The sequence below is a fragment of the Canis lupus genome, chromosome 33 (genome assembly GCF_048164855.1).
Source record: "Canis lupus baileyi chromosome 33, mCanLup2.hap1, whole genome shotgun sequence".
Taxonomy (NCBI): Eukaryota; Metazoa; Chordata; class Mammalia; order Carnivora; family Canidae; genus Canis; species Canis lupus.
Window position 1 is genome coordinate 26,835,813 of NC_132870.1, and position 26,035 is coordinate 26,861,847.

Consider the following 26,035-nt stretch of genomic DNA (forward strand, 5'->3'; position numbering starts at 1 on the left):
GTTTTGTACAAAAGTCAGGTGGCAGCATGATTTTACAGTTTTTGTTCTAGAAGATCATATGCTTCATCCACTCATATACTTAGGAACTTAGAATTATTGAATTAAAATAGTTTAAATTATTAATTATTGTCTCTCTGCTGATAGGGAACTTAATGCACTTCTGTACCTTCTGCATAAAGAATTAGGACAATAGGATTAATTTCAACATTGATAATTTAAAAATAAAAAGTATGGCAGTTGACGTCTGTTTGCCTGTGACCTCTACTTTAGACATATAAAATGTAAAAGGTTGAATTTCTGAGACATTGCCCAGTTTAAGGTTCAAAGAAGAAAAAAGTCCAAATGTGTTAAATGAGTGAAAGATTATTTCCCTTAAAAATTCATTGGGTTATCTTATTCAGTGAATCTATGCTAGATTTTTCAAGCTACTTTTCAGTGTCTGCATGCTAATAAAATTTCTGATTCTTTTTTCCTAAAATGTAATTATAATGCTGTGCAGCTTGCATTTTTGTTCTGGAATAGCCCTCTTCTGACTCTCCTCCCTCCCCCCACCTCCCCAAGCTCCTGAATCCATCAACCTGCTTAAATATACTCACTGTCATAGGTGTTCTTTAAGAATGTGTACATAATAATTAGAGCATTCAGAATTTAAACAGTTTAATTGTACAATGATACCTTTGATGTGGTAAGATAGGTACATGACAAAACTCATTAATTTTATTATAGATTCTCTTTATAATTTATGTTATAAACTTCTAGAGAAAGAGCAAGATAAAAGTGATTTTAAGTAAATACACTAAAGTTTTCTTTCCTATGTTCTTATATCAGCTTTTAAGATTGATTTGAGAAAGTGTGATCAAGGAACATATTCCTTATATTGTTCTGTTTATTATTATAGGAGAATTTACTATGAATTGGAAATGTTTTTGATTTTCTGACTTGATAGTAACACAAGCATTACTAGATCAGTAGTCTATGAGATTTTGAAAGCAGTACTTATTAACTCAATTTTATAAGGCATTAGGTCAATAAGAAAATAGAGTTAGAATAATAATAGACTAGAAGCCCTGGAGAAAATTTAGAAAAAGTTCATCACCAGGACACCAGATGCTTTTAATCTTTTGAAGCTCCCTGCTTTTAGCAGAAGTCTTATATTTGGTAAATATTGATAACATGGATTATTGTGGAATTCTATTTCATAATTTCTGCAGTGGTTTTTGTAAGGGTCAGTGTGAAGTTTTTAGGACACACATGCCTGTAGCAGATGGGTAATGATGGCAATCACTGGAGATGTCAACCCCAACCATCTCTCAGGGAGTATCGCCACTCTGTCACCAGCTGTTACAGTACAACTTTCTCAAACTGTTTTCAATGTATTTGGATATTTATGTGTCAAACTAATAAATCGTAAGAGAGCCAACAAATGTCTCTACATTTACCCATCAAATGCTTCATGTTTCTATCCTCTTCCATAGTATTTCATAGAGTGATTCCCAGGTGGGGGTTGTTTTTGTTTATTTTTTAATTACGATGTCTTGTTTTTCACTTTGTTTCAATTTCATGATACTTAACCCCAAAGTGCTTTTTCTCATGGGAAAGGATGAGTATGGACTGAAGACCACTAGCAGCCCCAGTCTGGATCACGAAAACTCTCATAGCAATCTTGGGAGCTTCTTTATTGGCTGAGACTAGAGCTGCCTCAACTTGGCTTCAGCTTCATTTCATGGACAGGGTGTCTAAAGAAATTTCCATCAGCATAAGTGTCCCTTACATATGAGTTGCATAGAGCTACAAACCTCTGACCAGTTTCTATCAGGAACTCACAGAAGTTTCTGTGGTTCTTTAAAAATAAGCCTAAGGGTTCTTAATTGATACATTTTCTATCCATCAGTATCCTTCCCTTAAGATACAGAATTCAGTCTTACTCTGTGGCTTTGTTGTACTGTTCTGTTCTATATTTGCTTAGTGCAAAAAATATTTAAAACAAAGCCTTTCTCTAATAATGTGCTCAGATTTAAATACCTTTTAATATCAATCCAGGACTTAACCAAAGCCAGGTGTGAATCTGTAGGGATGTATGGATGTATTAGGAATGATAACTAACTTCTCTTAGACCATGAGAAGAGAGTCCCTGACTAATTTTTAGTAAATATTGAAATACAAGGTAGAAGAATATGAGAGGTAGAGTGAATTTTTTTGTCTTTCTTCCTTGATTTAAAATTTTTACTTCATTTAACAGAGGGAGAAATCAAATTTTGTTGATACTGTAACCTACAAGGCACTTTCTTTGAGAAAAATTTTTAAAAATACATTTTAAGATGTGATTCTGTTTTGAATGCCCTTGACTGAGCACGAGACAAGAAAGTAAAAAATTGAAGAAAGCAAAGGAGATGTTGAAGATTTCTAGTTTACTTAGCCTTCCTAGGATTTGCCCAGCTGGGGACCTGCTCACTGTTGGGTTAAGGTTAAAAAAAAAAAAAGACTCAAATTGGAAAGTCAGTAAAATATGAAAACATTTATAAATTGTAATAGTTATGAGGTGGATTTAAAGCCATGTAATTTGGTGGTTTAATTAAGTGAAATATATAGATTTCCAATAAATGGGCAGGTCAGATTTAAGTTTGATTAGATTAAAACATCTTGCCACTAGATATATCTATATTTCTGATTTGGTCACAAGGATTAATAGATAACGAAATTATCTAATCAGGTGCTAACACTGGAAGTTCTGGACAAAATAAACATGTCATATTTTTGTAAAATGAAGTCTATATTTTGGGCATTTCTATTTTAGTGTTTGTCATTATTAGTTTTGGTTCACCTGAAGCAGTATTCAACTTGGGTTAGAAAATTCTTATGTGGAGTTTTTGATTTATGTTGATATTTAACCCAAACAAACCCAAAATACATAATAATAGTCCATTACGTATCATTTGTTAGTATTCCCATATGCCTTTCTTAACTGCCAAATGAATGAAAATATGTAGGTTTTGTGGTGGTTTGTTTATTATTTGAATACGTCAGTAAAGCAGGAAAGTGAAATTTCTTCTTTAATCTGAGATCAGTGTAGAATCTGTAAGATTGAATAAGAGAAACCACAGTAGTGATCACTCTAATTCATGTAGCTTTTACCCTCTGAAAATAGAGCCTTCCTTTGGAAAGGTCAAAGCAGTTGAATGTTTTAAATTACTTCCTGTAAACTGAGATAGGCTCACAGAGTATCTTTTTAAGAACAGAGATGGAAGGAATTGAAAGAGGAAGATCACATAGTCAGAATGAAGCTGGTAGTAAACCCAGATATTTGGAGGGTATTGGAGTCAGTGAGGTAGATAGCAGAGGAGCTGTACCCATGAGGAGGAGAGTAGGGATGATAAGGTAGGCATGTGTCTGTGAGGAGAATTTTTCTAACTGTCCTTTGTGGACAGAGACCACAGGTACTGTGTAGTCTAACCTCCAGAAGTTCACACAACCCTCTCATTGTTATAAAGCATTTGGTCATTTCTGATAGAAAGCTCTTGGTCACCCCTAGAGTAACGAGCATTAAAATTAAGATGGGATAAGCATGCTCTATCTCTTATGTTAACTACTGGTTACTATAGCTTGTCCTACTTTGCTTACTCATTCTTCAATATAGAGAAATATTTTAAATTTGTTGACATTAGCGTTGAGGTCTTCTCATTTTGCTGCATCAACCTCCACTCTTTTCAGATCTGAACGAGTGCGGTCTGAAGCCTCGGCCCTGCAAGCACAGGTGTATGAACACTTATGGCAGCTACAAGTGCTACTGTCTCAATGGATATATGCTCATGCCAGATGGGTCCTGCTCAAGTATGTCAAGAATCTTAACTGTTTTATAAGTGCTCTGGCTTGATTTCATGCTGTGCTCTGATAGGGTGTGTGAAAATAGCCTCCCAGGCCCTCCTTACCAGGATGTGAGCATGTGTGCCTAAGGAATGGAAAATAAAAGTTGCCCATTTTACACATCTAGCATTATATTACCATGGGTGTCAGTGTTAATTTGATTTGGAAGTGGTATTTAAGAAATGTAAAACTATATTTTCTAATCTTTTTCCCAACACATTTTTGCCTGTCTTCTATCTGCGCCAAGAACTATTCCAGCTAGAAGAACATTAGTGCCTATGTAGGGACTGTGTTGCTGTTCATAAGCATAGACACTAAACTCTTAGCTGGTAGAGAATCCATCAGGTCTGTTGATTGAGTGCAAACCATTCATAAGTACCTTCTCACTTCACTTTTACAGTTCTTTATAATAGTCTAAAGACTAAGATATCACTTTTCTAAAAAACAAAATTTTTGTACATCAATTAGAAAAAATAAATGATTCCAGTAACATTAGATTTCGTGTGTCTTTGTGAGAAAGAAATGGATCATGCTTTCCTACTATCATTGGGATGTGTTTCTAAGATGGACAGTGCCCTGAAATTTTCTGTAGGCTGAACATTGAATTAAGTTTGTGTTTATATGATCTCTGACAATGGATGACTTGATTTTTATTTTTCCTGAGTTATCTGGTAAGCTAGTTATCAATTAGGCAATTATCAGTTATCTCTAACTGGGTTGTATTTTATTAAAAAGTTCAGCTAATCTTATTTAGCATTGCATATTTAACATGGAACCTTTAGAATTAGCTAAATTCATGTTTAATACCATGTGGCAGTGATGTTAGAATCCTCTAGCATACAACCTGGTAGGAAGTCTACTACTGTTCCTAGAAAAATTTAGTGGGAGATTGAGAAAGTGAATTGAATGTTTTAGTTAAGACCAGAATTTAGCATAAGTAATCTAGAGAATTACCTCAATCCTCCACTTTCCTTGACCACTGGAAGCATTTCCAGATAATCTATGTGAGATAAAGTTTTATATTTGTCTTTTCATTTTTTAAATGCATTAAACGTCTTCCTCAGATATTAACAGAACTGGTTCACTTCTTAATCTTCTTGCTCCCTGGGGGGGAGTGAGGTCTTTCTGTGCCTCTCTCTTATTTTTGGCTGTCTTTGACTGTTGAATAACTGAGGCCTTTTTGTCTTCATTGTTGATTCAGTGCCTGGTAAAAAACAAAAAACAAAAAACGTTTATTTCAGTTATAGAATTTGTCCTCTGCCTCTCTGAATCAGCCAGTCACACTCTTTCCAGGTACCCTGACATGCTCCATGGCAAACTGTCAGTATGGCTGTGATGTTGTCAAAGGACAGATCCGGTGCCAGTGCCCCTCTCCCGGCCTCCAGCTGGCTCCTGATGGGAGGACCTGTGTGGGTGAGTTGTAAAATCAAGCATCTTTGTCACCAGCCTCTCTGGGATAAAAGGAGAAAGTGAAAGATGATGGGAGTAAGGAACAGAGGCAGCTGCCTACATCAGGCAATTGGCTAACCTTTAGAAGATAACACATGTCTCAAGAGGACCTCTCTCTTGAATGGTTGATGCAGACCTTGTTTCCCTAAAAATGAGGGACAGGAAGAAGCTTCAGGAAGAGGAAACCCCATGTGCAAGGACTCTGAAGTTTAAAAGAGCACAGTATCTGGGGAAAGCAGAAGAGCAGAAGGAAGCATTGAGTGCTAAGGCTGAATAGGTAGGCACGGCTAGATTGTACCTACTGCATTAGAGTTAGATTTTTTTTCCCTGTAAATTGGGAAGACAGGATAGGATTGTGGTTAATAGTCTGGACTTTGATTTCAAATCTAGCATTGCCATGTGCTTGATATGTAACCTGAGGCAAGAGACTTCCCTTTGAGCTTGAGTCTCCTCATGTTTAAAATGGGAGTAATGCCACATAGAACCATCATCGTAAGGAAGGATTGAATGGGATTATGTATACAAAGGGCTGAGGAGGGCAGCCCGGGTGGCTCAGCGGTTTAGCGCCGCCTTTGGCCCAGGGTCTGATCCTGGGGACCTGGGATCGAGTCTCACATCGGTCGGGCTCCCTGCATACAGCCTGCTTCTCCCTCTGCCTATGTCTCTGCCTCTCTCTGTGTGTCTCTCATGAATAAATAAATAAAATCTTTAAAATAAACAAAGGGCTGAGGAGAGTACCTAGCACGTAGTACATACTCAACGAATAGAGGTAGTGATTCAAGAGAGATTTATTTAGTACTTTCTATGTTTCAGGCGCTGTGCCAAGTGCTAAGATATATAGTAGTGGACAAAGCAGACAAGATTTTGATCCTTGTGAAGCTGATACTCTAATGGAGAAAACAGAAAAGAAACAAATGTCTAATAAAATTATGAACAATGCTAAATATTAATGTGAGGTACTAAGGGGAAATCACAAAGGGTTTATTTTAGAAAGCAATGGTCAAGGAAAGCCCTTAAGTAAGACCTGGACCACTGGTCATGTGGATAATCAGGTGGAAATAGTGCAGGGTGCTGCAGTGAAAGAGACCAGAGGCTGGCCTGTGTGAGGTTTAGAAAGAAAGGCCAGTGTGGCTTCAGTGCTGAGTGAGCACGAGGGCAGTGGCTTGACATCTAACTGGTGAGGTACGTAAGGACTGCATAGTTATTGCAGGGTGTTCATGGACATCATGAGGAATGAGGATTTAGTTTAAAAAAACAAGTAGAAGGCGTGCCTGAGTGGCTCAGTCGGTTAAGCATCTGCCTTCAGCTCAGGTCATAATCCCAGGGTCCTGGGATTGAGCCCCATGTCTGGCTCCCTGCTCAGCAGGGGAGCCTGCTTCTCCTTCTCCCTCTGCCCCTCCCCCCTGCTTGTATTCTCTCATTATCTCTCTTCAAATAAGTAATTTAAAAAAAATTAAAAGCAAGTAGAAAGAGTTGAGGAGTTTTAATATTCCAATCTTAAGGGTTTTTTTTTTAAAGATTTTATTTATTTATTCATGAGAGACACAGAGAGAGAGAGAGAGAGAGAGAGAGAGAGAGAGAGAGGCAGAGACACAGGCAGAGGGAGAAACAGGCTCCATGCAGGGAACCCGACGTGGGACTCGATCCCGGGTCTCCAGGATCAGGTCCTGGGCTGAAGGCGACGCTAAACACCTGAGCCACCTGGGCTGCCCCCAATCTTAAGTTTTAATAAAACATTGTGACAGTTGAATGAGAATGTTCTAGAGGGGTTAATTGGCAGGGTAAGGACTAGTTCAGAGGCTCTTGTAACAGCCAAACCTGGAAGATGGTAGCTAGGGTAGTGGTAGGGGATGAAGAGAAGACTAGGCCTGATTAACTGGTCCTGATGATATGAGTTTAGGGGAAATGGGGTTGTTAAGGGTGCCTCACATTTCCAGTTGGAGCAACTGGTAGGTAGAGGTGCAGTCTGTGTGGAGATGCCAGAAAGCTCCAGTCAGGAGGATGCTTTGAAATTTGGAGATGTGGAATTTATGTCACCTGTTGGGGCAACCAGCTGGATAACATTTATGATGAGCTGCTCTGTGCCAGGCAACCGTTTGCTGACGTTTATTTTAAAATCTGTTCCATCTGAACATGCTGTTGCGCCTTCTAAGGCACAATTGATTTCTGTTTCTAGATGTTGATGAATGTGCTACTGGAAGAGCCTCCTGCCCTAGATTTAGGCAGTGTGTCAACACTTTCGGGAGTTACATCTGCAAGTGTCACAAAGGCTTCGACCTCATGTACATTGCAGGGAAATATCAGTGTCACGGTAATGAACCACAACCATCACTTTGTTTGCTTCTTCCTGTGATGTGGAAAGATCTCTTCACTCTGGTGGTGGTGGGGATGTCAGAGGCAGGGGAGGGTACTGGCATTACATTGAACAGAAGTGCAGTGCAACCATTTGGTAGTTCTGGATGCATATGTCCTTTGTTTCTTCTGTTTATCTGCTGGTTTTATGTGGCCCTTCCAAAAAATTTTTTTTGGAAACTATATATTTTTGATGGCATCATACATATCTTCCAAATAAACTTCTTCTTTTCCACTTCCTGTTATAGATATAGATGAATGCTCTCTTGGTCAGTATCAGTGCAGCCGCTTTGCTCGATGTTACAACATACACGGATCCTACAAGTGTCAATGTAAAGATGGATACCAGGGGGACGGACTGAACTGTGTGTGTGAGTAATGCTCATCTCCCAGCTTTGAATTCTAGCAGGAAATACAAGATTACACAAAGGCCATTACTAGGGAAAAGGAAGAACAAGATTAGTTATCAAAAAAGTATATTTTTTATAACTAATAATGTTAATCTGTATTTTCTACAAATCACTTGCTCAGGTATTTTTTAAAAATTAAAGACCGAGGGGATCCTTGGGTGGCTCAGCGGTTTAGCGCCTGCCTTTGGCCCAGGGCGTGATCCTGGAGTCCCGGGATCGAGTCCCGCATCGGGCTCTCGGCATGGAGCCTGCTTCTCCCTCCTCCTGTGTCTCTGCCTCTCTCTCTCTCTCTTTCTCTCTCTTTTTCTCCTCTCTGTGTCTATCATAAATAAATAAATAAATCTTAAAAAAAAATTAAGGACCGAGTAATACATTCTAATCTTAAAACATTCAATTCCTTTACTAAAATCTCTCAGAAGCTTCCCTTTGGCTGGCAAGAAATTATGGGGCTATCCCTGAGAATTTGATTTTGTTATAATCAGAAATAAATTAGCATTTGATTATGACAAAGGGAAAATCTGAATATATTATATTTTTTTGTTTCTCTGTTTTAGGTCTCCTAATTCTATTAAATCATTCTGATATTTATTTTCTCTAAGTTTAGGACTGTTTTGCTTTTTAAATCCTTACGAGCTCTGTTTGGAGTATGGCTATGTTAGTAGATAAACATGAAAAAAATAACCTCCAAGATGAAAGTTTTACAAATTAAAGGCCACAATTTAGCATACCTTTCATGTGACAATAGATAATTTTTAAAGTTTTGGAATAAAATATTTACTGAAAATCAGGAGCCATAAAATCATAGAGATTAAAGGATTTTTGAAGGGTCATGTAGTTATACTACTAGCCTAGAGTATATCATTTCAGGAAGATTAAATACTAATTCCTTTTGGTGAAGATAATCACAGAAAAAGATTCCACAGATAATCATGGTGACTTCTGAAGTTTTTTTTAAGCAATTGTATAAATTAGTAAGGGGAAAGCAAACCAACTTTAAAAAATACACAGAACATTTAGGTGAGTGCTTGAGTCAGTTAAGCATCTGACTCTTGGTTTCAGCTTAGGTTATGATCCTCAGGTCTGTGATCTCAAGGTCATGAGATTGAACCCTCTGTCTGGCTCCTTGCTCAGTGCGGACTCTGCTTGAGATTCTTTTTCCCCCTCCTTTTGCCCTTCCTGCTGTGCTCTCTCAAATAAATAAAATCCTTAAAAAAATACAGAACATTTAATGAAAATGTTTTACATGAGTTGAATTTATATAGAGTATGGAAGAGAAAAGTATTAATCTTTAGACAATCAAAACATGATTTTCTAATAATGTGTGCTCTAGGGACACCTAACTTAGATTCTGAACATACAGTTCTCATATTTTAAAAAAACGTAGAATGTTTCTGCATTTTAAAAATCTCAAGGATTGTTGTCTCCATTTTACAAATACTTGAAATTCTTTGTGTTGTAAATAATATATTCCATTATAGAAATACCAATATATTTTTTGCATATATCCACATATGTGTATGAATGTGTATCTATGTAAGATATATAGGTATAAATAAGTTATATAGATACATATTCATACATACACATAGTTGTTATTTGAAAAACAGTATTACTTATAGTAGAGGAATATTCTAAATGTGAAAAATAAGCCTAGTGGGCATGAAATTTTTTAAGGTGTTTTTCACAGTTTGATTCCATGACCAAACTTCTAGTGAGAGATGGTTATACACTAATTTGAATCTTTTGACTTTTTCAGATATTCCAAAAGTCATGATTGAACCTTCAGGTCCAATTCATGTACCAAAGGGAAATGGTACCATTTCAAAGGGTGATGGAGGACACAGCAATTGGATTCCTGATGTTGGAAGTACAAGGTGGCCTCTGAAGACACCATATATTCCACCTGTTATTACCAACAGACCCACTTCTAAACCCACAACAAGACCTACACCAAGGCCAGCACCAGAGCCTACCCCACCTCCACCCACAGAACTCAGAACATCTCCACCAGCAACAGCTCCAGAAAGCCCAAGCGCCAAACTGACTCCTGTAGCACCAGTTGCCACTACATCTTCAAGATGGATTACAGTTGATAACAGGATACAGACAGATCCTCAAAAACCCAGAGGAGATGTGTTCAGTAAGTCATATATATGTTAGCACATATTTTGGAGGATTTTTTTCCCAGTTGTGTTGAGATGTAATTGACATACAGCACCATATAAAGTTTAAGGAGTACAGAGTAATGGTTTGACTTACATATATTGTGAAATGATCACCACAATAAGTTTAGTTAATATCCATCATCTCACATAAGTAAAAAGAAAAAAGATTTTTCTGTGATTAGAACTCTTAGGATTTAGTCTAACAACTTTCATATAAATCCTATAGTAGTATCAACTATAGTAATAACATTATACATTATATCCCTAGTACTTATTTATCTTATATCTGGAGCTTTGTATCTTTTGACTACTTTCCTCTAGTTCACCCTCCCCCACCCAGCACCCTTAGTAATCACAGATCTGATCATTTTCTATAAGTTTTTAAAGATTCTACCTAGGGATCCCTGGGTGGCGCAGTGGTTTAGCGCCTGCCTTTGGCCCAGGGCGCGATCCCCTCAGACCCGGGGTCGAGTCCCACGTCGGGCTCCCGGTGCATGGAGCCTGCTTCTCCCTCTGCCTGTGTCTCTGCCTCTCTCTCTCTCTCTCTGTGACTATCATAAATAAATACAAATTAAAAAAATAATAATAATAATAATAAAGATTCTACCTATAATAATGTGAGAGTATATAGTATTTGTCTTTCTCTGTCTGACTTACTTCACTTAGCTTAATGCCTCAAGTGTATCCATATTCTCTCAGATGGCAGGATCTTCTCATTTTTTTAAAGCCTGAATTGTGTATACGTCACATTGTGTATTTATACACCTTCTTTATCCATTCATCCATTGATGGACACTTAAGTCGTTTCCATGTCATGGCTATCGTGAATAATGTTGCAGTGACCACAGGAGTGGTGATTTATCTTTGACATAGTATTTTCATTTTCTTTGGATAAGTACCCAGAAGTGGAATTGCTGGATCATGTGGTAGTTCTAGTTTTAATTTTTTGAGGAACCTCCATACTGTTTTCCATGGTGTCTGCACTAATTTACATTCCCATTGACAGTGCATAAGGGTTCTCTCATTTTCTTTTCTCCACTTCTTTGCCAGCATTGATCATCTCTTGTCTTTTTAATGATGCCCATCCTAACAGACACAAAGTGATATCTCATTGTGGTTTTATTTACCTAATAATTAGTGATGTTGAACCTTTTTCATGTGTCTTGCCCATCTGTGTGTCCTCTTTAGAAAAATGTCTATTCAAGTCATCTGCTCGTTTTTAATCAGATTACTTGGGGTTTTTTGTTATTGAGTTATAGGAATTCCCTGTGTATTTTAGATATTAGTCCCATATCAGATATGGGATAATGTTGTTTTCAAATATTTTTCTCCATTTCATAGGTTGTCTTTTCATTTTGTTGATGGTGTCTTTTGCTGTGTAGAAGCTTCTGTGTTTGTTGCAATCCTTTTTTTTTTTTTTTTTTTTTTTATTGCTTTTGCTTTAGGTCTCATAGTCAAAAAATTATTGCCAAGACCCATGTCAAGGAGTTTTTCCCTGTTTTCTTCTAGGAGTTTCATGGTTTCAGATCTTATGTTCATGTCTTTAATCATTGAGTTAATTTGTTTATGTTATATAAGATAAGGGTCTACTTTCATTCTTTTGTATGTGAATATCCAATTATCCCAGCACCATTTATTGAAAAGACTATCTTTTCTTAGCTCCCTTGTCAAATATTAGTTGAACATTTATGCTTGGGTTTACTTCTGCACGTTTTTAATAAACTCTTTACGAGGACATTTGAATCATAGGCCATGCCTTGAATAATAATGAGACATAAAAAGAATTAGCTGTACAAAGTATCAATCATATGTTCTTATTGTTAAATATTATAAAGAACTGCATAAAAGGCAGTCAACTGGGCCGATTACAATGTGTGTATAATATCACAAAGTCATATAGTAGATCTCAGTTCCTATCCAGTGTAACAATTCTAACATATTCAGATTTACTCAAAAACTCTCAGAGATTTGGGCAGCCCAGGTGGCTCAGCGGTTTAGCGCCGCCTTCAGCCCAGGGCCTGATCCTGGAGACCTGGGATCGAGTTCAGAGTCAGGCTCCCTGCATGGAGCCTGCTTCTCCCTCTGCCTGTGCCTCTGCCTCTCTCTCTCTCTCTGTCTGTCTCTCATGAATAAATAAATGAAATCTTAAAAAAAAAAAAAAAAAAAACTCTCAGAGATGGGAAACCTAACTATATCACATCCTATTTAACTTTTAATCTAATCATTCATTTAATCAGTAAACACTTTTGAATGTGTTTTAGAATTGCAGGCCCCATATTACACAGTGGATTTAAAAGATAAAACAGAAAAGGTATAATAATCTAGTGGGAAGGATAGTCGCCCAGAAGATAACTGGAATACCATGTTAAGAGAGATTTGTGTGGCAACTTATGGGAGGAGAGCATCTAATCAGTCTCTGGGCAGGAAGTTAGGGTGGACAGGGGTGAAGAGCTTGAGGAAAGCTCTGTACTGTAGTACATAGCTCTGTAGTACTATAGTTCATAGGGACCACACACATCAGAGGCACAGAGGTAGGAGCAGCCCAACATCTGCAGTAACCTACTGGTACCCTGGGGGGTTGAGGAGAAAACCAGACAGCTGTCCCTTTTGACCCTCAAACTGTTTCTATCTTAGGACTTTTGCTCCAACCGTTCCCTCTCCCTGGGACACTCTTTCCCCAGCTCTCAGCTTGTCTCACTCTCTCACCTCTTTATACAAATGTCAGCTTACCAGGGAGGCCATATTCTATACTATGACTTTCAATACCCTGTATTCAATACTGTGACTCCTACCAACCACCAGCAGCACTCCTCTCTACTGCCTTTCTCTTTTAAATAGCATTTATTACCTTTTAATAAATTGTATTACTTACTTATTGTGTCTATCGATGGATCTCCCTTCTAGAATACAAATTTTTTGAGGGCAGGGATTTTTGTTTTGTTCATTGGTGTATCTCAAGAACCTAGCATAATGCCTGGCTCATAATTGGCACTTGAACATTAGTTATGGAACAAAGGAATGGATAGATTACTCATAGCATTTTAAAATAAATTATCATCATATAATCAGATTTTCCATATAAAAGCTAGTTTGGTATAATAACACATTAAATCTATATTTAAGAATTAAAAAATATTCTTTTCTGATTGTTCCTTAGTTTTTCACTGTGGTTTTGCCACCATTATCCTCTCTTTATTCTCTCCCTCCCTTCCCCCTTTCTTTTTAGAGATTGGCATTGTATTCAGTGGATTATTAAATCTGAAAATCTGATAGGAATGAGAAGGCAAGTGATGTCAGTTTAGATATAATGTCTCAAGCTATATATTGACTAGCTCAAATAATTTTTGCTTTATAATTTTATTGGTTAAAAGTTGGCCTGTGTGAAGGTAGGCACATCTTTTTAATGCGAGAAGGATCTAAGAAAGAGCCCCTTAAAAGAACATTTCTTGTAGGTGTAAACAAAGTATCATTGAAGCTGGAATTTTGGTCCTTTTACTACTACAAAAGAAAGGTGTTCAAGGGACTTCTGGGTGGCTCAGCAGTTGACCATCTGCCATTGGCTCAGGTCGTGATCCTGGGGTCCTGGGATCAAGTCCTGCATTGGCCTCCTTGTGGGAACCTGCATCTCCCTCTGCCTGTCTCTGCCTCTCTCTCATGAATAAATAAATAAAATCTTAAAAGGGGTGGGGTCAAAACAAAAAAAAAAGTTTAAATTTTCAAATAAGCAATCCAGATGGGATGATTATCATACAGCCTTTTCACATTTTAATTTGGGGCTTAAAAACTTTCATCTAAACCAACATCAATTAATTACCCAAGTATGATGTCCTTATTATGTTAACTTAAAGAAATCATCCCAGTTATATCCCAAATCTCTAAGGGTGACTAAAGTCCCTCACAATTACCCATCTTACTGTTGGGATATTCTTTCTTATGTTTAATCTAAATTCTTGAAATTGTAGTTTATACCAGTGCAGTAGTGTCAGATAATTGTGGCTGATGGACACAGGTGGTCAGTGTCTCCAGACCCCACACTCCATGTATTCAAAGAACATTCTCTGGAAATTACTACACTGTCTCTTGTTTGGACTCAGTAATTTCTATTTCATAAACCTCTTAGACTGTTCTTCAAAAGAAAGAGAGAGAGAGACAGACAGACAGACTGTTTTCAACCCACTTAGCAATCTTTTTGGGTTCCCCTTTGGGTCTAGGGTAGGACTGGAGACTCTGCATTTCTAACAAACTCACAGGTAATTCCTAATCCCTACCACACATTTTGTTTTTCACATCTGTCTCAAATGGTCCAAAGATACGTAACAGTCACATCTGACCTAATAGTGACTGCATGTGGAATTTCTTTAAACATGTTTTTTCTAATCTAAATCATTTCCCTCTGTTGCCAAGTATATTATGGTGCAGATTTGTGAGCAGCCATTTACTCCCCAGATGTTTTTCCCTGAAACAGTCACGCAATGGCTGGGATATAGTAGGCACTCAAAAATATTTATTGGCTAGAATAAAATTTTATGTTGGAATCAACATTTTCTCAATCTAAGTTATTCTTCAAATGTTTGAACTAGCTAAATTTAACTTGTTGATTCTGATAGTTTGTCCCCAAATGATCAAAAGTTATTTCACATTATGGTCTTTTTCTTATCCCAATACAGCTTAGTTTACTAATTGAAAACAAACATTCCTGGGGCACCTGGGTGGCTCAGTTACTTAAGTGTCTGCCTTCGGCTCAGGTCATGATCCCAGGGTCCTGAGATCAGGCCCCATGTCAGACTTCCTGCTCAGTGGGGAACCTGCTTCTCTCTCTCCTTCCTTCTGCTGTTCCCCAGCATATGCTGTCTCTTTCTCTTTCTCTCTCTCTCTCTCTCTCTTTCTCTGTCTCAGGTAAATAATCAAAATCTTTAAAAAAAAAAAAAGAAAGAAAGAAAAAGAAAAATATTCTCTAGAAAACTCCAATACACCTCCAGATTTTGAGCATGATGTAGGGAAATAATGAAAAGGCATTAAGAGGAAATATGAAAACAAGGTTGAGGCATGTGAAACCTAGGAGAGAAAACATTGAGCCAGAAGATTTAATTTCTATTCTCACCTCTATTATTTATGAGTTATTTGACTTTGGACAAATTACTGTGCATTATTAGCTTTCATCTGCCTGGTTTCTGAGACCAGTGGGTTTGATCTTGGGCTCTGGAAGAGCTTGGTAGAGGGGTTAAGGGAGAGTGGAAAGATGCTGGGCAGACTTAGAGCAAAGAAAAAGATTTAATTGGTGGGATGCCTGTTTGGACACTAGAGATATGCTACAGGGATTGATAAAAAGTTGGAAACTGAGCACCAAAGACAAAAATCTAGTATTAGAACAGGTAGGAGCTATCCCAAAGCAAATTAAAAAAAAATTTATGGAGAATCGGAAGTAAAGGAACTTAGGGGAAAATGCAATTCTAGTCTAGCAATACCATGAAATACTATGCAGCAATGTTTTTTGAAAAATATTTAATGCTTTGGGAGAATACTGATGTTATAAAAAAGGGCAAATGAGAAGAATATACAGAATTGTATATATTATTTGACCCCAATTAGGTATAAAATAGATGTCTGCATATGTCTGGGTGAATTTAAAAGTTTGGAAGAAAAAAGAACAAATTAGTAATTGTGAATCTGTCCAGTTTGTGGTCCTTGTGATGATTTTTCTTGTCCTTTTGTTGTCGTCAGTCACTGATGTTTACTCTTCCCATTGCTGTTGGTCACTGTTATTTATTTTAGGAGTGATTCTTTAGGAGAGGCATCAGCGGTCATGGAATCTCACTCTCCCCAGGGAGAGAGTGAGCTGTGTGTTTTGAAAAAGTACCCCATGGAATTCTGATTCGCATATTTTATTTAGAACGTACTGGCTTTTTAAAATGCATTAAAAGTTTTATTAACTTCTATTTTTAACTTTTCAAAATTGTCTTTACAATTGAGTGTGTCCAGTATATCCAGTTTTAGCTAGGAAGCTCGGGTTACTGCAAGGAATATAATACCATTTGGACTAGGAAGCAGATTTTTTTTCGAAGAGCTGTCAGAAGCTCTTTTGAACCAGAATAATCTAGGATGCTTATTTAAGATGGAGATTCCTAATCCCTACCACACGTTTACTAAATCCGACCTTCAAAGGAAGTACTTCTCTGTCTTCAGTGTGTGTGCGAGTCATGTGGAACTTTGTTAAAGTGCGAATTCTGATTTTAGTGGGTCTCGGGTAGGACTGGAAAGTCTGCATTTCTAACAAGCTCACAAGTAATGCCATTGGTCTGCTGACCACACCGAAAAGCAGGGCTCTCTAAACCATAATGGGAGCTCCAACCAGTAGAACAGTGTCTCTCAAATGAAGACAGAACGAGCCAGATGTGGAATGTTTTTTGTTTTGTTTTATTTATTTTATTTTATTTTATTTTATTTTATTTTATTTTATTTTATTTTATTTTATTTATTTATTTATTTAAATTATTTATTTATTTATTTATGATAGTGAGAGAGAGAGGCAGAGACATAGGCAGAGGGAGAAGCAGGCTCCATGCAGGGAGCCCGATGCGGGACTCGATCCCGGGTCTCCAGGATCACGCCCTGGGCTGAAGGCGGCGCTAAACAGCACTGGGGCTGCCCAGATGTGGAATGTTTTCAATGGAGCAATTGTGCCTAAAATGTGGCATGAAGCATCTGGCTCACATAAAGAAGTGTTGCCGAATAAAGATTATAGAACATAATGTAATGTGTATCAGGTGCTCTTATGAGCGGCCTTGTCAGAAAACCAGACTCATTGTTGCTTTGTTGTTGTAGATCCTGAGAATGTGTTGGAATTCCAAGTACCATGCAGTACAAAGAAAACTTTCCCTTTTCGTGATCGCTGCTCCACTGCGTGCTGTGTACCATTTCCTTCTCTCATCTTCCTTCTGTGGCTTTTACAGAGTCTGTGGCTGGTGTGATCACATTGTTCTTAGTCATGAAAATAGGATCTCTCTTCTGATTCTCTGTGGTAATGAGTAAAAAGATTGCTTCTGCTGAGGGGTGAAAAGGTCTTCAAACTAGTTTGCTTTCTGGTAAACAGCAAGGCTCTAGAGAGACCCTGAGAAGATGCCCGCTGTCTCCCTGAAGATTACATTTCTGCTAGCGTTTTGAAGGAGTGAGTTGTCACTGCTTACAGCTCAGGATGTGGTGCTGTGAATTTTGAAAGTTTTCAAGATTTTTGATTTATATTTTAATTTGATTTTTTTGGTAGCTGACAAAGAAAAAAACATAGTTCTCTCTGGAAGGTACAAATTGAATTCTTGGCGAAAGCGACCAAAAGCAGAAATCAAAAATTTTGTAAGTTGTATGCACATTTGTCTATCATGTTGTTAGGAAAAGTATTGTGCTCATAGCCACTCTGTGATTTGGACCATGTTATGAAATCTTCCTGTGCCTTTGTTTCTTCATCTGTAAGGGGGAATAATAGTATCTACCTCATTGAGCTGCTGTGAAAATGAGATGACCGGGTGCACCATAGTGCTTGGCATGTAATAAGAACTCAATACATCGTAGCTATTACTACTGCTGTTGATATTGTTGAATTCAATTATATGCTAATGATACCTACCTTAACTTTCCTACTTAACTCATAAAAAATACAGCCCCATTTTGTGTGCAGTTCTGAGTCTATATTTTTATGATGCTTTTTATTATGGTTCATGATATTTTAATACTATTTTCAGCTAACTAGGTCCTTTTGAACCAAATTGATTTGCTAGTGTGAGCTATTGGGTGAGCAGAGAAAACACAAATGGAAAGCTGCTACTTCACATATCATTTACTTTTTACCAAATAATGGGAATCTCCTGTTTCATTTCGGTGTTTATAGTAACTAGGGGAACACTTGTCATGTTGAGAGAGAGACAGGATCCTCTCAACTTCTCTGCTATGCAGATGGTGACAACGTTTTGAGAGAGGAGTCTATCTTGGTGGGAAACATATTACAGGATGTGTGTGATACATATCAAAAATCAAAGCTTTTTTTTCCTTAAATGTGATTTCTGTGGCCCGAGGGCATTGACACTTGTCCTACACAGCAGGTGGGCTTCTGCATGGCCCTTAGGTGTTCATGCAACCTCCACTGCCCACCTGCTCTGCAGGCTCCTGGCAGGGCCACCCTTCATGGTTTCCTTTGGTTTTGGAAGAGGGAAAGAGAACAGAACCTGGCAAGTATTCTCTTGTCCCGGAAAAGTTGTGTTATCATCCTTATGGTTGTACTTAGAAAAGAACCATCTCAGATATTCTGTTCTCCTGGGATTGCTTCAGGCAGTGCTTTGAGTTGTTCTGAAACTTTATCAAAGGAGAAATAGGTGAGCCATGTAAATTGGGCTCCTTACTGAGTACTGGAGGGGTGTCTCTGTTCTACCTTTCACCAGAGATTTCATTTTTTCCACTTCTGCTCTTTACTCTCAGCCCAAAGGGCTGTCTTTTGAACATTTTAGATTCTTCGTGTGGGATGAAAGCTTTGGCAGACAAGGACTTCTTTCTGTGAAGCCCAGAAACCCTTTTCTTTTTGCTAGTAATCAGTATATGGCTAAGAATTTTCTCTAATGTGGTTAAGGAAATTTCAGAAACTCCTTTCCAATCCTTTTATTTGCTTCTCTCTGGTCATTTAAAGCTCTAATGCATATGTTCTTCACACACAGAGGGAAAGAAGGGTGGGTGGGAGGGGGGTTGGGGGACAGGAGAGAGAGACAGGAGGCTGCCTCATAAAACTCCCATCATTCACCCCCACTCGGTAGTCTATAAAAATCCCCTAGGTTTTGCTTCTAGAAAGAGCCTTCAGAATATTAGGACATTTGCATATGCACCATTCTCTTCCACTGAACCAAAGCCCTAACCATAGAAGCAATGTAAGACAGTGTTATCTTTAATCTTCTAGTCTCACAACAAATGCCAGAACTAGCCTTGGTAATGTCATGGTAGCCACCTGGAACAGAAACAATTTGCAAAACTACCTTTAATGAACAGTGCTTACATTTTGCTACAGTTAATTCTTTGGAAGAAGTCTGGCAGTGGGAGGTGTGTGTGATAATATTTACATTTACTTCACTGTGCCTACTCCTAATGTAAAGCTTTTTGGGTAATAGTAAAGTTGACTGTTTGGGAAGCCTCACTTATGTACACAAGCTATATATTAATATCATCTTCCTGGGGAAAATATATTTCATAGAAAGGGTTGGGACAAAGTATCTTTTTTAAGAGATTTCCTGCTTATTCTTATTTGTGTGGCCGATTCTTCTCCCGGGGCCCTGGCCCTCCAGCCACTATGAAAGAGTACCAGGTCCCTAAGCACAACCACGTTTCTATCCAGCTGTCTGTATGCCTCACTACCTGTACATTCCCTTTGTTTTAGTTCATGCAGAAGGTTGTAAGAAGCATACGGCACGTGATATTTTTTGGTGGGTAAAACATTGGCCAATGGAAGGAAAAAATTTAGGAAATGAATCTTTTGAAGAATATATGAGCACTCTTCATTTTATGTTGATTTTGGTCATAATCACTCTCTGACCTCCACTTTCACCTGCCTCCTATTCATTCTCCAATTCGTTCTCCAACCAGAATTGTTAGCATTTCTCCTATCCTTTTTTTAATCTCTAAAATTACACCATTCTAAAAATTAATGGTGCAACTACTACACAGTATCAGATAAATGTTTGTTTTTATAAAATATATATTACATATTTAAAGTGACTATTAGCTTAAATACAAAACAGAGAAAAATAATTAGAAAAATCATGTACAAGTGTCTATCCTGGTTATGCTTCTATTTTTAGGCAAGGCTAGTCATTTATCTTAATTAACATTTTCTACATTGATTAAGGTAGTTCTTTTGAATCAAAGAGTGTTCAAATTTGCTAATATATTTCAATTTCATAACCTCACACTTAATAGCAGGTATCAAGACTATTCAAAATTCTTTTTGAGGGCAATGGTGGCTCAGTTAAATGCATGCCGTTGGCTCAGATCATGATCTCAGGGTCCTGGGATTGTGTCCTACTTGGGCTCCCTGCTCAGCAGGGAGTCTACTTCTCCCTCTCCTGCTACTGCTCCGCACTCATGTGTGCATTGTCTCACTCTCTCAAATAAATCATAAAAAAACAACAACAAAGTTCTCTTGAGCAATCAAAATACAAGTAACACACGTATAGTTGCTATGGGGTAGGAGTCTGTATATGTGCTTTCACATAATTCTCTTTTCTTTCGATGTTTTAGGTATGCTTTTTCTTCCTTAACAGAAATTTTCTTTTTATAAACCTAAAAATATACAGTTACAGAAGACAAAGCAAAACAAACAAATGGAAAAACATCATTTCATTTCCAATATTCAGACCACTATAATTAGCATATTGGTTTATTTCTTTTTTTTTACTCGATGTAAAATTGACCTACTACGTTATACTAGTTTCAGGTGTACAACACAGTGGTTTAATATTTGTATGCATATTGAAATAACCACAACTCTAGTTAACACCCATCATACTTTTCAAAGATTTTGAAAAATCTTTTCTTGTGATGAGAACTTTTAAGATTTACCTTATTAACAACTTTCAAATATGCAGTGCAGTATTATTAATTACACATTTTGGGTAGTAACCTCTTTTCAGATACTATTTGCAGATATTTTCTACTTAGTAGCTGGCTTTTTCATTTTGGTGATGGTTTCCTTTGCTGTGCGCAAGGTTTTTAGTTTGTTATTGTCCTACTTGTTTATTTTTGCTTTTGGAATCAGATCCAAAAAAATCACCATTGAGTCCAATGTGAAGGAGCTTACTGCTTATATTTTCTTCTAGGAGTTTTATGGTTTCAGATCTTACATTCAAGTCTTTAATACATTTTGAGTTCATTTTCGTGTATCCTTTAAGATAGGGGTCCAATTTTATTCTTTTGCTTGTGGCCATCCAGTTTTCCAACACCACTTCTAATTGAAGAGACTGCTATTTTCCCATTGCATATTCTTGGCTTCTTTGTTGTAAGGTAATTGACCATATATGCTTGGGGTGGGGTGGGGTGTTGATTTTGTCACTCTTTTTTCTAGTCTTTTGTTTTGTTTGCTTGTTTTTCTTGTTCATAGTTGAGACCATACTGCTTGAATGACTTTTTCCCACTACTTATTTCACTTAGTATTTTCATCACATAAACTGTAAAATATGGGGTAGTGAACCTTCTCTTGACACTTCAGTGGAACACTCTTAACAATCCATAGTGGTATGTGTGAGAAAGGAGAAATAGTTTAACAACTTGGCAGAGTTACAGAATGGAGTACACAGAACTGTAAGAACAAATAGCTGCTGAGCATTTTAGGTTTCCAAATTCCTTGGAATGTTTCCCAGTGACCTGCAGTGAAGGTGTGCTTGATCAACTGCCGTTGAAATTAGTGTTTTAGGCACTTGGTTTCCAAGAACTATTAATGAAACATCTGGCACTTTGCAAGTCGTCAGATGACGAATTCTCCGAGTTGCTATCCTCCAAATGTGTGATCTCTTCCCTTCCTTTTCTTCAAACGCATCCCACGTAGTTTTCCCCGTTTCTCAGCGTCCTTCCTCCAGGTACCATGAATTCCTTTCTCTAAATGTTCTGAGCACCTTCTTTGTAACTGCTGCCTAAAACATCCCACCCCCAACACCCCTAACACTTTGCTTTTTGCTTGGAAGTTTCCACATTCTTTTCTTCTTGGTCTAAATGGTGTTTCCTTAGGATCCCCTTGATCTGCCTTTATGACCAGTTTATTATGGTGAGGGGAAGTAACCCTCATTATATAATGCATGCAATGAATTGTTTAAGAACACTTCTAATAAGATGTTTTTAAGGATATTTGCAAGCTGTGTTCACATAGTGTTATATCAGTGATACCCACTAAATAAGCATGAAGTGTCAAGAACATTTGTAATGCAGAGGTTTCTTTTTTTTTTTTAAGATTTTATTTATTTATTCATGAGAGACACAGAGTGAGAGAGAGAGAGAGAGAGAGAGAGGCAGAGACACAGGCAGAGGGAGAAGCAGGCTCCATGCAGGGAGCCCGACGTGGGACTCGATCCCGGGACTCCAGGATCTGGCTCTGGACTGAAGGAGGCGCTAAACCGCTGAGCCACCCAGGCTGCCCAATGCAGAGGTTTCTAAGAACACATCTTGTAAGCACTATAGAGAATAGTGTTATATAGGTGGAAGCTGCACTGAATGCAAGTGACACCCATTCTGTAAAGAATGAAGTGATGAGTTCACTTATAGATGTTTCTCTTTTTTTTTTTTTGACATTTTACTTACTCATTTGAGACAGTGAGAGAGAGAGAGAGAGAGAACACGAGCGGGGGGAGTGGCAGAGTGAGAGGGAGACACAGGCTCCCTGCTGAACAGAGAGCCCATGTGGGACTCTATCCCAGGACCCTGGGGTCGTGACCTGAGCCAAGGGCAGATATCTAAGCATATGAGCCACCCAGGTGCCCCAACATAGTTAATTCTAAGACAGCTACTTGCAAGCTTCTTATGACAACTGTTACATCAGTGACTGGCAGTTATCCCCATGTGGTAGTAGATGGGTTACAGTGTTAAGATCACATGTAACAAAGATGCTTCTAAGAACAACAATAACAAAAAACAAGCCCACTGTGCCAGAAAACCTTTGTACAGTCCTCCCTGTCTATACCAAGATGTGTTTACCATTTGACAGCCCTTCAGCTAGAAAAATGGGGGCCGACAGACTGCCATAATGTAGCACCATAATAGGGTACTGTATGATTTGAGCTGTTCCAATCCAGAGATAATTTGTATAAGTTACAACAAGAGACTAAAAATGATTGTTCTATAGAATATTTTGACCTTCTTTATATCATGGGAAATGAAGCAGGTTTGCATACAACTTTATAATATTTCTCGTAATTAAGGGGCAGTCTCCCTCTTAGAATCCTAAAGGAAGAAAGGAAAGCTCTACATGGATGTCCCTGCCATCAGTCATTTGTTTGTACAAGAAGGTGGCCAGTTACCTCACCCCTAGGGCACCTGTGCAGGGATGTGTCCCTAGAGCCTGACTAGCTTCTCTTCTCCCATCCCTTTTAGGCTGGGTATATGGGTCATCACTGTTTGGACTTTTGAAACAAAATGGAAAAACTTTAAAAGCAGTAAAATAACAAAAAAAACAGTGCAAATATTATGGGACTGTTCTTTAACTTAAAAAAAATCTTGCTAGAAATAATAGGAATAGTGTTGAAAAAGAACCCTTCTGGTTCTTCCGTTCCTTGGTGTTTGACATCTTTTACTCCCTGCCTTATAAAAATAAAAATACATTTAATGAAGTTCTAGTAAGGAAAAGGGAGTAGCTCTGGTCTCTGGCCAGGAATTCCCCTTCACAGATATTGCCACATACTCCCCACTCTCCAACCCAGTTACTCTTCAGTACATCATCTGGTGTTTTTCCTTCGCAGCCCTCATCAACATTCAGAATTGTAGTGTGGATTTTTCTACATGTTTAATGTTTGCCTATCTACTTAGAATGCAAGCTCCCTGAGGGCCAGGTCCTTGTTAGTCCTGTTCACTCCTTTAGCTGTCTCCTTGGCCTGCCATGGTATGGGGGGGCAAATATACATTGAATAACTAACTGATGCTTTAAATGAATGACTTCATTTTTTAAAAAGTAGATTCTGTTTTGTTTTGTTTTGAAGGATTTCATTTATTTAGTCATGAGAGACACACAGAGGCAGAGACCTAGGCAGAGGGAGAAGCAGGCTCCATGCAGGGAGCCCGATGTGGGACTCGATCCCGGGACTCCAGAATCAGGCCCTGGGCCGAAGGCAGACGCTCAATCGCTGAGCCACCCAGGCGTCTTAAAAAGCAGATTTTTAAGCACTGTCCTAGTTGGTTCCTTTGAGGAAAAGGGTTAACAAAGCATATAGGTTTCTGACAAGATTTTCACATTTGTGCAGTAAACACTTACTGAGGGCCTGTCACCAGGTCGAGCCCTGGAAATGCCATGTGAATAAGGAATGATCGCTGCCCTCCAGGTCCTCAGAAACTAGCAGAAGGACAGACACACATATGTGAATAACTGTAATTCTCTCTTGAAGAGTATAATAGAGTGTACACATGGGTCTTTGGAGAGTCCAAGGGGGAAAGATTTAATTCAGCTGGGGTATGAAAGTTTTTACCCAGGCATGATATTTACATTGGGCTTGCACAAAGAAGGGAAGTTTGGCAAGTTAATTAGCATAGGAACTAAAGGATCCCAAGCTGGTGATGGGGGCAGAGATGTGAAAATGAATGGCGTGTTGGGACAGTATTGTGTGTTTGGGGGCGGGGGTGCTGTAAATGCTGCACCAAAGAGTTTGGATTTGATCTTTAAGGAGCCAAGGAACCTAGCTGTGGTAAGAATTGCGGATGGAGTACAGCAGCGGGCAGCGTCCATTGGAGGGGACATGATGCTGTGGTTAGAAAAGTCAAACCATTTGGGAAGCCCAGGTGGCTCAGCGGTTGGGGGTCTGCCTTCGGCCCAGAGCATGATCCTGGAGACCCGGGATCGAGTCCCATGTCGGGCTCCCTGCATGGAGCCTGCTTCTCCCTCTGCCTGTGTCTCTGCCTCTCTCTCTCTCTCTGTGTCTCTCATGAATAAATAAAGTCTTTAAAAAAAGTCAAACCATTCACTGCTTTGCAGGCATTTTCTGTTAAAACGGCCTTAATTTAGAGTTCATAGTGTATCTTTCATAGAAACAGATTCTAAAATTTGACAGAGATGAGCATTTTGCTAGAAATTTGTAGCTCTTTTAAAATGTATTTTCCAGGCAAAGACTTCTTAATGTATTTTTATGTTGAATTTTAGAAACTTTTGGAAAACACTTTTAAAAATTGTACTTCGATATGTGTTACAGTGTGAGTCCCTCCCTATAGAACAAACATAATGAATCTTTTTTTTTTTCAAACATAATGAATCTTAATGTGACATGTAATTAAATACTTTGGATTCTTCCAGGTGAGTGAAAGACCTAGGTCTTCTCCCTCTATGCCATAGTTCAAGGCATGCCTTTTTATCAATACATCGTCAAAACCGAACCAAACCTTTTTCTCTTGCAGTTCCACGGCAGCCTTCAAATGACTTGTTTGAAATATTTGAAATTGAAAGGGGAGTCAGTGCAGATGATGAGGCAAAGGATGATCCAGGTAGATACTTATGCTTTTAGTATGTTATAATGACATTTTATTGTATCCTTCCATTTCCTGAAAATGACTTTTAAACTGTATATTGTTTAGTTACATCTAGGAAAAGTGTACTCTTTTTTTTTTTTACAACTTGGTTTCCTCTGTAGTTATACAGTTATCAAATGAAAATAATTATATATCATCATTATTTTCTTTTTAAAAAGTATTAAAGCAGCACTTAAACTGTGAAGAGGAAATCATATTTTGTACATGATGACATAAGAAGGTCATAATTTGGCAACATGTGTTCTATTTTTACAGCTGAACACACATGCACAATTGTTCTAAGAAAGGATTCATGTGATTTTCCTTTGATCTCATGGAGAGAAGTTCTAGTGGGATAGTTAAGTGTGGCTAGATAACCCTTGTTCACAAATTTGTTTTTACCGTTAGTCATTGAGTTTGCAGTCTACTCATCTTTCTGGTTGTTTTCTTATAGGTGTTCTGATACACAGTTGTAATTTTGACCATGGGCTTTGTGGATGGATCAGGGAAAAAGACAGTGACTTGCACTGGGAACCAGTCAGAGATCCAACAGGTAAAACCAGTTCATCTTTATCAGTT

At 38.1% G+C, this 26,035-nt stretch overlaps 1 protein-coding gene across 5 annotated transcripts in view; it reads left to right on the forward strand.

The window, feature by feature from the left end:
* NPNT (nephronectin) overlaps positions 1-26,035 on the forward strand; it is a 76,088-nt gene that overhangs the window by 37,440 nt on the left and 12,613 nt on the right. For all 5 annotated transcript variants that reach the window (XM_072810661.1, XM_072810658.1, XM_072810660.1 and 2 more), the window contains 7 exons: positions 3,709-3,828; positions 5,155-5,274; positions 7,487-7,621; positions 7,911-8,033; positions 9,829-10,212; positions 25,346-25,432; positions 25,911-26,009. In XM_072810661.1, coding sequence (XP_072666762.1) covers positions 3,709-3,828; positions 5,155-5,274; positions 7,487-7,621; positions 7,911-8,033; positions 9,829-10,212; positions 25,346-25,432; positions 25,911-26,009 — 1,068 coding nt within the window. The remainder of the gene's footprint in view (positions 1-3,708; positions 3,829-5,154; positions 5,275-7,486; positions 7,622-7,910; positions 8,034-9,828; positions 10,213-25,345; positions 25,433-25,910; positions 26,010-26,035) is intronic.